The 15,240-nt window shown below is 38.4% G+C and overlaps 1 protein-coding gene across 3 annotated transcripts in view; it reads right to left on the bottom strand.

Moving 5' to 3' along the window:
• The window catches only part of LOC110055076 (endothelin-converting enzyme homolog), a 104,067-nt gene that overhangs the window by 34,172 nt on the left and 54,655 nt on the right, over nt 1-15,240 (bottom strand). For all 3 annotated transcript variants that reach the window (XM_089282475.1, XM_089282477.1, XM_089282476.1), the window contains 2 exons: nt 10,735-10,802; nt 9,674-9,798 (listed from right to left, as the gene is read on the bottom strand). In XM_089282475.1, the coding sequence (XP_089138601.1) occupies nt 9,674-9,798; nt 10,735-10,802 (193 nt within the window). The remainder of the gene's footprint in view (nt 1-9,673; nt 9,799-10,734; nt 10,803-15,240) is intronic.

Raw genomic sequence — 15,240 nt, 5'->3', positions numbered from 1 at the left:
GATTAAAAGTTTTGGACGATCAACAGACAAGACAATTGAGGAGAATTCGAACGAAGCGTTTCACTGTTATTTATGCATTATTGTAAATAAACGGCACGCAATACATGCAGAAGCGATGACATTTACCTACCATTTCAAAAATTCTCGCTAGAAAATTGGAAAATAGATAACGAAACCGATGCTTAAACTTAACTAGAAGTACCTGAAGATACAACCAGTGTGTGGAGTGAGGAGAAGTGAAGAGAATGAGACAGGATAAAAAATAATACTCAGAGGAGTGGCGGGACTGCGCAAAATCCTTTCTGTTGTTTCAGTTGATGCTAGTTGTAATTCAATGCAATAAAGTCTAAACCCCTAAATAGCACCGAAAGAAGTAATTTGTCTCCTCTAACTTTTTTACTATTAGGTATTTAGCCATGTTTGTAGCCTTCAATAAGGATCCATTCAGAAGAGTTTCAAGTCACAGTGACTCTTATGAGGGTAAAAATACACATAATTCAGAAGCAGCTTTGAAATGCCAGACATTTGTGACGAGATGTTGATTTCACAAAGTCCGAGAAGAAACATTAAGTCAAAAACTTTTTATTACGCGGCCTTCCAAAAATTAATATAAGATAACTGGTCGCTAAAGGAGACGTTTACTGAATTAATGCTTAAAATAGTTGCCTTTTCTGTAACCTAGCAGGCACTGAAGAAAATATCCTGAAAAACCCGAACTGTTCAAAGTATGAGTAGGAAATTGTATCATTTTATATTTGGTAAGGAAACTAAATTCCACCGAAATGTGTCTTGTTTAATTAAGTCACGCTATTTTTTTCTTAAACAGGGAAAAACCAACCATTTGAAGTTTAGATTCGGTTCAAAAAGTTGTTTCAGGACTGGCAATACAGGTTAAATTTGGTAAAGAAATCTTAAAGTGCACCTAACCCCAAAATTTTTTTTTCGCTAGAACGAATCTACTTATTATTTGAAATAGTTCTGCGAAAAAATTTTTGAATTCCGTTAAATCCTCGATTTTCTGTGCCACGACGAAATCTCGAAAATAGCTCCAAAACACCGCCATTTTGTTTCACGACCGAGTTTGAGGAGAATGGGTCCAGCGGCTTTTGTGACGTCTACCCAGGAAGGTTGGGTATCTCATTTCCTCTCATTTCCTTCAGGATGGTGCAATACACATTCGAAAAGTGCGCAGAAACGCCTTCCAGAGGTGCTATCGGCTGTTGCAGCAATATTCCAGATTTAAAGAAAGATATACTGTACAATTTACTGACGATGATCGGCTAATGGGTCAATAAAGACGTAAACGATGGTTGATTTTGTCGAACCGAAACAAGCGAACTGAATCTGTGAGAACCATTGAAGAACTCTCACTGGAATTTGTTCCGCAGACTTTCGAACGCTATTTTCATAAATTTTCTACTTAAAGCTAACCAGCAATTTGTAGAAATACTACCTACAACCTATATCTTCCAATCCCGCAGTATTTATAACATAACCGGCAAAGTTGTGTGATCCGGTCATGATCAAGAAACGTTATACTGATATGTAAATAGATCGCAACTGTACGCCGCTAACCAACACTTATTTCTCTTTCGATTTAGATGAAAGTCGAAGATTAATCCTCTAGAATTACATGATAACAAAATTGTTAGACTCACAGAGTTTTTCGAAGGTTTGGAAATCAGCAGTGCGACAAAGATTCTGTGCAATAGCGTCGAAAATATGACCACGTAACATTATCTGCGGACCGCTTAGGGAACACATCCTTTTCGCTTATCCGACGAATTTCACTGCAAACTTTGAGAACAATTTACATTGGTTATTTGGAGTTACGACTTAAAACGTGTGACAATGTGAAATCGGTAATTATATGAAATGTTTCCTTCCGCCTTGCTTCCCGCAGCTTCAAAAATACAGGTCCAAAAAATACGATTTTCAATCGATCGAAGCCAATGTTTTGGAGGTCATCAAATCTCGAAAACTGCAACACGTACGTCGCTCTTATAAACATGAAGCATTCAACTGAAAGTAAAACACAAACTGGATTTAACAGAACCTTGACAAAATACATTCTCGGTAAGGACAAATGTAAACGGGCTATAAACACGCGTGGGAATCTTATGTTTAGTTGACGAAATTACCATCCAAAGCAGTCCTTGAGTTTTCTTTCCTGCTTTTCGTTTGCCTGCTCCTCCACTTCGTATCTAGCTTTCCATTCCTAATATACAAGCAGCTCGTCCGCAAAGACGTCTTCCCCGTCGTCGCTTGAAATATTGTAAATTGCTCTCAAAGCTCTAAGCAGTGAGTTCACAGTTGTCGAACGTGCTCCGAATCGAAACTTAACTCTGACTCCAGTGACGAAAAAGAAATGATTCTGAGACAAAACTTGGACGTTTTAGTCCCAAAATACATCGGAACGATTAGTTTTGCGTTCTATTTTCTCGAGCAAATACAGAGAGTTGACTGAGGCGCTATTGTGTTTGGTTCCTGGGTAGACGTCATCAGGTACCGCCGCCCCAGACTCCCTAAAACGCGGTCGTGAAACACTTAATCGCGACTTTGAAAGGGCATAGAAAATTGAGGATTCAACCAAATTCAAAAATTTCTTCGCCCAAATGCTTCAAATAAAGTCTAGATTTGTTTTAGCGAAAAAAAAATTTTGGGGTTAGGTGCACTTTAAGTTTCATTGTTTACTTCGTTTGCAAGTCAGGGTTTAAATGCTGGCCGTGGAATTTGCTATGTCCCATAGAGCAGGTTGTTTTACAAAAGGGTGGCCGTTTATTTCCGAAGTGAAACATGTTTCCAATAGTCTTTTGTGCTTTTGTCAATATACAGTTTAATTAAAATTGGTATCTACAAACAAATCGGAGTACAATAGGTCTCGAGAATTCCAATTAAAAGTTCGGTCAGAAATATTTCCTGCCAAAGCGAATTTTTTTTTTTTACTAATGTTTTCACTTTGTTTCGACTTTTTGCAATTGGCAATCCATGACTCACTTGCAATAGCTAGCTGGACTGAGGAATATTTAAGCACGCCAAATCTATTTAAGCTTATTAATTTTGATTGAATTTTCCCACTTAATTTCGGTTGAATTTTCTCAAGAGAATTCTACTTTAGACGTCACGCTGCAAGTAAAAACGAAATGTATCCTCAGTTCTCATGTTCTTTTTTTGTTTTGTATTTTGTTCTGTTTTATTTTTTTTTTTTTGCTGTCGTGTAAAGCATACTGCAACCATATAATGATCGAAACTCTGCCCTAAATTAATTTTGAGACTTTTGCTAACACTTCGTTTGCTTTCGGAAGGCGTGACGCGTCATATGCAGTAGATTAAAAGGTCAGACAACAGAAGTTCGCAAATGCGGATCTTTTTTAAAGGTTTCTGTCGATTCAGTTTCCTTGGTATGTTTAAAAAAAATGAGCTGTTGTTGTTTTGGATCAGAGGAATCGCTAAGCAATGCGGGTGGACTCTAGTCAGTTATTCTTCCATTATCGGCGCATAAACTGATGAAAGAGATTGTCGAGGAAAGTCAGAGGTCAGCGAATCCTATTTGGCAACATATTTTTGACACCTTTGTGTCAACTTTCTGTTGGCTTTCTAAACCGGTTAGCCAATCCTGTTAGCATGAATTGTAATTGTGGACTTACATTGAAAAGCATAAATGAGAAAACGAGTCGTGTTTTTCGATGAATTTTGAGTTTCTTGTTCGACGCGAAGAAATAAATGGCAAGTTTTTATTGTAGAACCTTTTTAGTGGCTGTTCCACCCGCGGCCGTCTGATGTTATGTAATCGCGTCCTAATTAGGTTCAAACAGACAAGTTTTAAAATTTTCAACACCAAGTGGTCATATTATAAGATGCTTATTGACTGAGTTACGCTGGCCGGACGGGAACTATTTGGCTCTCGGTCAGGATGTACGGACCTCGAGCCAAACATTTTCCCGTCCGGCTTCCCACTCAGTCAATAAGTTCATAGTATTTTCATAGAGTAGTTTTATATCTAAGCCTACATCGATCGAATTGAATTCTGCTCCAGTTCAGTCTTTTTTATGCATTTTCTCCGATAAATGTCAGTACCGCTTTGTTTATTTTTTTGTTAGTTTATCCAGTGCCTAATCTTGAACTCTGTGAGGTCTCGCACGGTGTTGTTTTGCACTTTTTGTTTACATCAGTCGAAATGAATTCAGTGGCGTCTCTCTTGCACTTTTCTGCAGTGTTTTCCTTTTTTTGGCGGTCAAGATAGACTTTGTTGTACTTTGTCTATATCTTTCTCAGTTCCAGTTTTGTCGCTCCGCATTGCAGAGTTATATTTTGACATAGTAGCTTTTTGGTCAAATCGATCCAAGGGACTCTCTTTCTCTATGACTCTATTCAGTATGTTTACAAAACCGCACATAATGCATGCACATGTTGATATTTACAGAGTTGTTAATTATGGCCCGTAGTACGTGCTATTTTTTCTTTCCCATTTGTAAGAAAGGGTCAATAAGGGTTTTATCCTTTAACTTTGTGACTTAGTTATATATTGTGTAGCGCTCGCCTTTCGGTATGAAATGGGGCGCGAGAACGCAGCAGTACGAGTCATACGTCTAACAATCCAATCCGTTTATTCAGCAACGATGTTGTGATGAAGGCTTACAAATCATCCGGGTTCAGGACTGTCAAAGACTGTAATGAACCATACTCATAAGTGGCTTCGGGTGAAGTGGCTTCGGGTGAAGCTAAAACTAAACCAGGCAGCGAAGCTACAAAGGCACTAGGAGAAGTCAACTAAAGGTCCCGTATCTAAACTAAAGCATGACGGGATACGTCACGCAATCAAAACGACTGAGAAGGCATTACATATTGTGTCATTTGCTATTCACAGGCTTTAAACAACTGTGAGGAAATAACTCACGAGTAAACAAATTAATTAGAAGGGGAGAAAATTACTCTTTTCTTGCCAACCCCATGGGACCTCAAGTAAGGGTGGCATCAGAAATCTTAAAGCTACATTTCTTGTATGAGAACAACATGACCATGCCACAAAAGTAATTAGAATTTTAAAAGTATCATGAGAATTGTTAACTAAAGGTGTTTTGTTTAGACTGAGTCTTGCTTTTGTGCCAGCTGAAACTGACTTTAGTCAATCAACAGCTCAGTTGGTGGATCACTTCGAAGAATTACAGTGGTCGAGGGTTGCCTTGGAACTCAATTCAGTCCTGAAATTTTTTAAGCTATCTTTCTGCAACTGATAAAGTAGCATGCATATATATACATAAATTGCGATAATCTTTCATGAAATGATATTTCATCACTTTCACTCAAAAGTGTGCTCTCCTGACTGTCTACTAGAAAGATTGAAATCATCTGCATTGATGTAATAGTTTAAAACCAAACCCAAAAGGCTCACTTTATGAGCTACATGTATTATTATTATTAGGCTGTTCGATAGCCCGGAACTACTGAAACGATCTCTTGGGCTAGCGCCCTCTTATCACAGGTTGCCCGACGGGCAAGCATGAAGTGGACATGAGTGAAACGATGTTGGTTGTTGTTGTTTTTTTTTCAATGGCAAACTTCAGACGGTGTGTTTAGCCGACAGTTCGTGGGAGAAAGTGAAACAATACAATACAATTTAACAGTTTCAACCATATTTTCAATGATTTTTTTCGCACCTAGTTATATAAATGTAGTTCAGGTGACTATGTAATGTTAAGCCCAACAGATAATTTTCTGCATTAACCCATTGAAAATGCATTAGGTATCCATACATGTCCTTATGCTGAACTGTTGCTCACTTATGTATATGATACGATCATCTACCGGAAAAAGCGCTAGTAAATTAAATGGCATGCATGCTTCTCCTTCAAAGAAAATTAAAGCCAAATAAAGGGTGAGCTGTCGTTGTTAAGCCATATTAAATGTGAATTGTTGTCTTAAAGTCAAATAATTATGAGTGGACTGTCGCTTTAAAGTCAAAATAAGGGTGAACTGTTGTTTTTAACCTCTAATAAGGATTTGTTGTGTTTATTATTATCTGCTGGTTTGATGTCAAAGTTTTGAAGCACAGTTTCTTATCAAGGTGAAGCTGGAGTAGTTCAGTTGCTAAGTACTGTTAAAACCAGGGAATTCAAATTGATGAATTCATTGTAGAATCACTTCTCTTGTTTCTAAGAAAGCATTCAATGTCAATATTACAATTGATTGCCCGATGGCCCTTCAATTATTTTTTTTTTCTATTTATAATCTATTGTTAAACAAACTGTTATCACAATGAGAGCTAAGAAGAATCAGGTTTATGTACACTTGTACATGTATCACTATTGATCGACCAAAGTGACGGATTGAGATAGCTCATGAGTGTAGGGAGACTATCTTTGTCCATCAAAGTAGCATTGATTTTCCTATTTTTTTTTGATAGGAAGTTTCTATTTTTCCAATTTTTAATCATGAGTATCTTATTTTCCTATTTTTCTGAACAACCATGTTTTGGACACCCTGCCAGTGTCAAAATTAAACTCATATTATTGATTGATTTTAATTGACTGATTGAGAGTGCTTAATTGATCGGATTGAATTGTTTATACTTCTTGGTCATTTTCACTGATAACATTAGTATTGTATGGGACCATACAAATGGTTTTAATGAATATAGCACATTTATTAATTAATAACCAGGGCCGGGTTGTTCAAAGCCCGATTAAGCTAACCCAGGATTAGCGAGAATTTTGATTTGAGTTTTGTAACTCTTCGGTGAGGTTTTCTGTTTATATAGTTTGTCCGTTGGTGTTCTTTTTGAATAATCTCAACCTATCAAAAACATAAGCAGTGAAAAGCATTTTATCCAAGAAAAATCAATACTTCGGTTAACTTTTAATCCTGAGTTAGAGTTAACCGGCTTCCGAACTACGCGGTCCAGTGCAATACAATAATAGAAGCTCTGCTGTGACCTACAACTGTAACAGCCATATGCAAATTATTAACTTACTTTAACCACAAACAATTAAAATAGTGCACCTGACCATGAAAAGACATAATCAATTACCTGAAGATACCAAGGGTATTAATATTAAATTACAATATTGTTTTGCCGGTCCCAATGACGGAAGGTCATTCCAAAGTGTAGTGGACAAGATGACTTAAAAGGTCCACCAACATAGTTCTTTGTCCTAAACACTGGCCTGTACAGTCCCAGGTTGTCAGTGGCGTTTGAGCGAAGACGTCTATTTGGTTGATGTAAAACTAGCAAATCGGTCAAGTACTTTGTTTTTTTAAAATTTTATTTGGTTTTTGCCATTTAAAAGACATAATTACAATACAGTACAAAAAAAAAATAACAATACAAGTGAAGAAACGAAAAACAAAATACTACAAAAACTAAGAGGAAAAAAATTAATAAGCTACATTTAAAACATTCATTTACCGCACTGCGTTAAAGTAAAAAATTAGGTGCCTAGGGTCAAGATTACAACATTCAAGATACAAAACGTGATTTTTGGTGTCGTTGTTGTTGTGTATCGGTGTGACTGCTATGAATGAAATACAAATAAAAGCGGCTCAAACAACAAAGAAAAAAGTTACGTGTACATAAATATGCAAGGCATCAAGACAGCCAAGACAGAAAGTTATCCCGCTTTTTATAATGATTTAGTAATATTCCCTTCTCTTTTGCAATATATAATTCTAATTTATAGGTTGCTTTTAACTTAGCTTTGAAGACTAAAAGTGATGGGATAACTTTTAAAAGCTTGCACTTATAAATAAAATATTTAGCAAGCAAAAGAATATGATTCACTAAAAGAAAATCTTTCTCAAGGTCAAATTTCCCAAAAAGAATATCTAACAGTGATGCATTAAGTACGATATTGGCATCCACTGCAATCCAAGATAACAGTTCTTTCCAAAAAAAACTCGATGACTCACAAAAATACAATAAATACTCCAGGGATTCCTCCTCTGCATTGCAAAAGGCACATAAAGGGGATTCTACCATTTTGAACCGGTGAAGTTTTTTATTAGTGAAAATAATCAGGTTTAAAATTTTATATTGGAATTCTCTTAAATTGGTGTCTAACGTAGTTTCAAAGTACTTAGGACCGAGGCCATTTAAAACCTTGTAGGTTCATTCATTCTGTTTATTTTGCCTTTTTACTTCATGTACAGTATTTATAAATATTTTAATGTGAGGCGAGGTGACCTCTAGAAACCATCAGGCTTTTAGTTGAGGCCACCTCGTTCGTAACAATACGGTTACATAAATAGTGCAACAGTAGGTAATGAGACGAATCTTAAAGGCGAAACGTTTATACACAGGCAGCCAGTGTAGCTTACGGAGAATTGGAGTGATGTATTCTATTTTCCTTGTTCTTGTGATGAATCGGGGGGCTGAGTTCTGAATAAGTTGGAGTTTGGAGGTCTCTTTATCCGGGAGACCGTACAAAAGACTATTCCAATAGTCCAACTTCGATGATACAAAGGCGTGTATCAATTTTTCCGTACTTGATTGAACGAGATACTGCCGAATAATCCCAATATACGCTTAGGGTGATTCCTTTGTATTGCATTGCGCATCTCTAATGCGCACGATTTTCGCGTCATTAGCACACGCACATGAGCGCGTGCGCGTACAAAAAGCAAGAGATTTCCCTCAAGCTAGGCTCGACAGCGAAATAAATGCTCGACCCCCACTTTTTAACGCATGAATTTAAATAACACAAGGTTATCTACAATATATCTCGATTTGAAGAAAGGTTTTAAATTCTGCTTAAAAAATATTTTGATTTTAATGCTGTATTGTGTAAAGAACACGTTTTTAGTTAGTGCTGGGTGTGTGCGCACGTAGAGAATTCTTAAGTTTGCAGTACAATCGTAACTCCTGTTTAACCAACATGGTTTAAAATGTAAGTTCAGGGTCTAGTTTGTTTAACTTCTCTAATAAATTAATCCAGTAAGAGCTTTTCTTAGAATTTCTAGTGCCACTTCCTGCTAACTAAGGTTAAGTAATTAAAACCTCGTCGGACGCAAAGTTGCTATAAAGGCCATCCATGTTGTGCAAAAACAATAACGGTGACCCCTATTTAGTCTTGCATTTTTCTAATATACATAACAAGATTACCTTCTTTTTAAGTGGAATTATTTTAAGGACATAGGATGCAGACTTGCAGAGGTTGCTAACATGAGTGAAAAATCAAGCGCATACCCCTACTCAAATTCCCAAAATGTCCCATGGGTATTACTTCTTTTTACAAGCAAACCTCTTCGTAATCTTAACGGTGTCCAGTGTGTCCGTTATCAATTTGTGACAATGCACAAGTGACAAGTACGATTCTGCTTCATGGTGCTTCTAGGGCAGTTCTTGAGTCACCGGAGGACAGAAAAAGTACGCCCCGCAGTAGCCGATGCCACTGTTAATGTCAAATACAACCTTACGAGTTTGTGGGCTACTCCCAGCGTTTTGAGAGAGCGGATTTGTTGAAAGCTTAAAGATCTTAACAAACCCATTTTAAGGTGGGGTAGCGATATTATTGGCACTGAAAAGTGGGGGTGTTATCCCTCCAGTTTTCGTTTGGAGTTTACAAACCACCCCTTCACTTCTACTCCGTCGCCTATGTTACGGTCAGCTGGCGGGGGCGCATAATACACCACTGCTCAGGCTCTCCGGACTTAAATATAGGAATAAAAGTTGTGTTACCTGATATCCATGAAATGTATAGTTTGAGTACTGATCAACCAAACAGCGGGACCTTTCTTTAAAGTTCTTCAGGGTTGAGTTACTCCACCATTTTCTTCTATTTCCTTCACTGTCGTATAATTTCCCTACATGAGAGGAAGGTTTTCTTTTACCAAAACGTGTTTTTAAATCCAGTAAACCATGTAAATCAGTTATAACAAAGCAACAATAGTAAAACAACAATGGACTTGAAAAGGTCGCAGAAACAACCGAATTACCTCAACCAGAACTGTTTTCAGCTAGAAATTGGACGTATCCTAGTTATATTTACAACTAAAATGGTCTGGTTTATGGCATGAATATTTAACGTTTATCATTCCACCGTTGCCCCATTTTACCATATTAAGTCATGAGAACGCGCAAAACATAAACAGGTTATTGACCAGGCTTTTTGGTCAAGATGGCGAGATGTTGGCCAAGTTCTTTTTTTGCGTGTTTATGAACAGACCGAATAAGCTTGGTTAATAAGAGCTAATTATTTACTGAGTGGGAAGGCCGGATGGAAAATTATTTGGCAGGAGGTCCGTACGCCCTGACTGAGAGCCAAATATTTTCCTGTCTGGCCCGACCTTACTCAGTCCATAAGCATTTTATCACTTCGATGTTGGGTAGCCAAATCCGTGCACCTTGCACAGTGCCCTCTGAACCTGAGTAAAAAATGTTGCACACAACATTTTGAGCTCGAAATCAACTTTGTTTTTCATCTGTATCCGAAGAGTGCGTAACATGGCAGTCACTTGCTGTCCAATTTGTCCAACGGACCAATTTTCATATATTAAAATTCAGCCTAAAACAATAGACCTCAGCACGAGGCTCCTGGTGCTGAGGTCTATTGTGTTAGGCTGAATTTTAATTTATCAAAATTGGTCTATTCTACGAGGAAAAGAAGCACTATGAAAACACCGCTGGCCGTAACAATGAAGCTAATCAGTTGCTTACGAGTTGTGCGATCATCGTCGCTCAGTCACAAGTCCTGTCGCAACACCATCGATAACCTATGCCAAACTCCCCATTGTACTAACCTGTGTCATCAAATCCGTGAGTTATTTCATGTGCCATCACTCCTCCAATAGCACCATAATTCATTGCTCTGAAAAGCAGGGTCAAGAATGGTTGTTAGGTTGGTTTAATCACACAACTGACTGCTACCCACTGACATTCGTCATATTTTACTCAACCCTATTCAATAACAGATTTTATCAATACAACCTCGGTTGGAACGTTATCGTTCAAGGAACGAGACAACAACAAAAACAAGAGCATTAGAGAAGATTTAAACCAGCCTGTCAACGCTTTTTCGCTTTTATAATATATTTCTATTTCTCGGTTTTAAAATAATCAGCGTTCCTGATATCGATCCCTCCTTCCATAAATTCCAGCCCTCGGCTTCTCTTCCCTCTTCTCCTACAGATGCCCAATGGTTCATCGCCTCCCTTCCCTCCCTTCCAATAAACATTTATCGACCCCTCTCCTCTCACGGAGAAGTCAGTCGGAGAGTTCAAATATGGCCCTACTCAACCACAAAGCTAACGCAAGAAGCTCTATGAAGGCGCCTGAAACAGAGCGGTTAAGATTAGTTTCTTTTTGTTAGAGCTGGTTTCACTTAACGAATGAGTTGCCAGCAATCGGATACCCGTGTTTTGGCAAACAACTCTAGGATCGTCAAGGAGCAAACATTCTCGCCAGAAGGAAATGTATAGGGAAAAGTTGTTCCGAGGTAAAAAAAAAAAATTATGTGGAGAGATCAACGCTTTTTCGCCGTTGTTCCCAATTGGACTTGGGCAATGTTGATACATGGAAAATGTAAAATCGACCGATAAAACTCCCTTGCTTCCGTCAATTTACATTGAAGAGAATACCAACAATTTCAAAATACGCGTTATCTCGAGAGGCCACCCGGAGCAAATGGTAGAAAAGACCCTCTAAGGAGTTAAATATAAAGACAGAAAAGATCTAAAACAGTTCAAAGGGCTCTCAGAGCCAGCTCATTCATGTAATCACTAATTTGCATTACGCTCTTTGGTTAATATATAGATTTAGGCCAGCCTAAAAGCGTAGCTCCAATCGAAAAGCAGCACTTGGTCAGTGGTCAACTTAAAAAAAATACGTGATCTCGATGAGCTGTAAACTTGAGTCCGCGATATGGTCACGTGATACTGGTTAGCAGATACCTTGATTTGACAGGTGTCAATTGATCATGACATGGATGTCCAATATCAAAGAAGTACACGGTGAACTAAGGTTGCATGTCTCTGTCAACCTATTATTTGGAGTATGGCCGCCATGTTGTACGACTCCGTCGTCGTCGCCGTCGCCATCGCCATCATGCGCATGCGCCCACGAGCAATACCGTTAGCCATGATAGCCATGAGAAAATCAACTCATGGGTTTCCTATATGAGGATGGGGCTCCGCTTGGCGACCCTTCGGGCCGCCGGGGCTCCGCTATGAAATATTGGTACAGTTGAACCCCGTTAATTGGAACCCTCAAGGGAAACGACAGTCTGAAATTGCAGAGGTTAAGTTCGAATAGACTGTAAGACATCATTATTCTTCAGAAAATATCGACCATATTCCTTATGGGGATTGGAAATCCGACAGTCCCCTTCGTGGGGGGAATAGGCATTATCTGGGATCAGACATTGTTGATCCATTCCCATGAACACCAAAACCTGACAAATCACTTTGAACTAATTGCCAATGGTAGAAACTTGGGAAGATTAAAGGTCAGCTTTTGGCACTAGGAGCTCTTTGATGGATTGCGTAACCAGTTGGTCGATGGTTGCCTTTGAAAACCATTGATCAATCATAGCTCACATAATATTTTTTGTATCTGAACCATCCCAGTAATGGTAAAAGTAAAGTCTGCCTACAAACCGAGTGGCCTATCAGGCCAGAGCTAATATCCCGGTTTCTGTAGCATGAAGTTACTAAGAGTATTTCTACTGGCCCCTGAATGGGATGCAAGTCCATCACAGGCTTACCCCCAGAACTAAGTTCACCGGTACCAATTTATACACCTGGGTGGTGGTAGGCACTGTGAGAGTAGAGTATCTTGCCCAAGAACATAAAAAAATGTCCCCTGCCAGGGCTTGAACACAGACCTCTTGATTCAGAGACGAGCACACCAACCATGAGGCCACTGCACCTCCCACCATCCCAGTAATGCTAGTGCCAAAAGCTTACACTAAGTCTTCTCAAAGTTTCTGTCAAGGGAAAAAGGTGTGATAATGTGCTAATTTATGTGTGAATGTACAAGAATGCACGTACAAGAATGTGCATGAGTGAATAAGAGCATGAATAAGTATGTAATTTATGCGTCCTTAGTCAGTTGTATCATGTAACGCGACGGTTAGGATCTCTTAAGCATTAAAGCGTTTCTTCTTCAAATGTTCTTCTCATGCTGTTAAAGATCTGTTAAAACAAAAGGTTGCCTAAGAGTAACAAAATATGAGGGTGTCCAAAAATCTTAATAGGATACTTGGTGAAATATATTATATCAAGGATATCTAGTTAAACGACAATGCTGTTAAATAATAATAGTAATCTAATAATTTTTATAGCATTATTTACATACACTGATCAATAGCAGTTAACAATAAATTCATCGAAGACTAAATAAGAAAAATATACACCTATTGCAATAGCTGAGTCGAGAAGTAATACAGGCATGGACAATACACATACTACCCTGACATAGATATTTCTTATTTTTTCTAATATTATGTAAATGAAAGAATGCACTGCTGCATGCCTTGGTGATATGCGTAGACATGGACATTTTTTCACCAAACCAGAATCCTAAATTTCAAGCACAGGCGACAAAGTAATGTCATTATCACCAATGTGTAAACAAATGTTGTGATCTAGCTTATTTTGCTGATACCGTGTTCCAATTTATAACACCTCGGTTTTGCCATCATTGAGTAGGAGTCTATCATAAATCATCCAGCTTCGAATATCTGCAATACACTTTTCCAGAGCCCTCACTCCAACATCTTGACTGACTTGGCCATCTGGCTTGGAGCTTAAATGAAGCTGAGTGTCGTCAGTAATGTCACAATATTGCCTTCTATGTTCTTTGTTTAACAAAGAGCCATCATTGATGTGAAGTTTATATGAAATAATTCATAAAACATACAGCTTCGAATATCTGCAATACACCTTTCCAGAGCCCTCACTCCAACATCTTGACTGACTTGGCCATCTGGCTTGGAGCTTAAATGAAGCTGAGTGTCGTCAGTAATGTCACAATATTGCCTTCTATGTTCTTTGTTTAACAACGCAACGGTACTACACGACAACACGAGCGGCCAACATGGCGGATACCAGAGGTTCTACTTCAAGCTCCCGAGGCCCGATGGGAGCACGCGGCATGACGTAATATGACATCTCCCTTCCTTTAAATTTAACAACAACAACAACGAAATGGAACGTATTCTATCCCTGGAACATTACAATACTAGTCAAAAGGGACATTCCTCAATGCACTTATTCTAATAATCCTATTCCTCTGTGTCCTTATTACTCGGGCTTCCGTAGGAAAGCCCGAGTCTTAGGGGGGTCATGGTCGTAGGCGTTCCATGCGTAGACCATGGAAACTGGGGACGAGAAAAGCGACATTGCTCGCTCTTCGTGACAGAATGCGGTGTTTTGCGAAGAAAGTTTTGGCAAGAATCGCGCCTTATACGTTCATCTCACACACAAAGATGTCGATCGTTTTCAGAAAGGGTCGGTCCACGAATTTTATTGCTTGAAAGCCAGCCAGGTAGGCTGGTAAGTTCACGCTCGATACGTTCTCATGAGATAACAATTAACTGAGCCGATTGCGGTATGAGTTCAATCTACGAAAACACTGGCAAAAAATAGGCAGTCAATGACGGTATGTGGCTACTGCTATTATTATTTAGAACATTGCAGTAAAAAAAAATCATATTGCAATAAAACGAGCTAAATACGAAAACGTTTTTGGACTCGTAGCTCATTAAAAACATGTGACTTGTTTCTTGCACCGCGCAAAATATGTCGATCTCCAATGTTGTAAAGATAAGACTTTCAGTTAAATATCTTACTTCCAAGTTAGTTGGCTTTCAAGTAGGGTGCAGGAAAAGAAAATGACGTGTAAATTTGGAGGCACATTGTGCGGGGAATTGTGCGGGATTATTGACGAACCAATGTTCTTGCCAAGTCCTAAGGAAAATCTGCATTGACGATAGTTTAGCCAGTTATTTCACTAGTACAAATATATTTTAGAAAACTGTGTCTGACTGCAAAAGAAAATCATGTTGCTTGACATGAACTAGACGAGCATGGAACCAAAATAAATAGCAAAACAGAATGCCGCATCTTCCCTTATAAATGAAATTCCTTTTTAAAAGATACTTTTGCCTTGATTCAATAAAAATGTGTAGCTTGAATATTTCTTCATAAACTGCGTTAAGGGTCGCAAATTCTTGGAAGTTATCCGCAAAATACACAACTTGAAAGTTTATGCAAATTATGTGCAATGTAATTTGAGCCTAGTAACAG

This window comes from Orbicella faveolata, unplaced genomic scaffold (assembly GCF_042242905.1).
Source record: "Orbicella faveolata isolate gen_17 unplaced genomic scaffold, um_ofav_v1 contig_12, whole genome shotgun sequence".
NCBI classification, from domain to species: Eukaryota; Metazoa; Cnidaria; class Anthozoa; order Scleractinia; family Merulinidae; genus Orbicella; species Orbicella faveolata.
The sequence above is the reverse complement of the archived record's forward strand: the minus strand, read 5'-3'. Positions and strand labels throughout refer to the sequence as shown.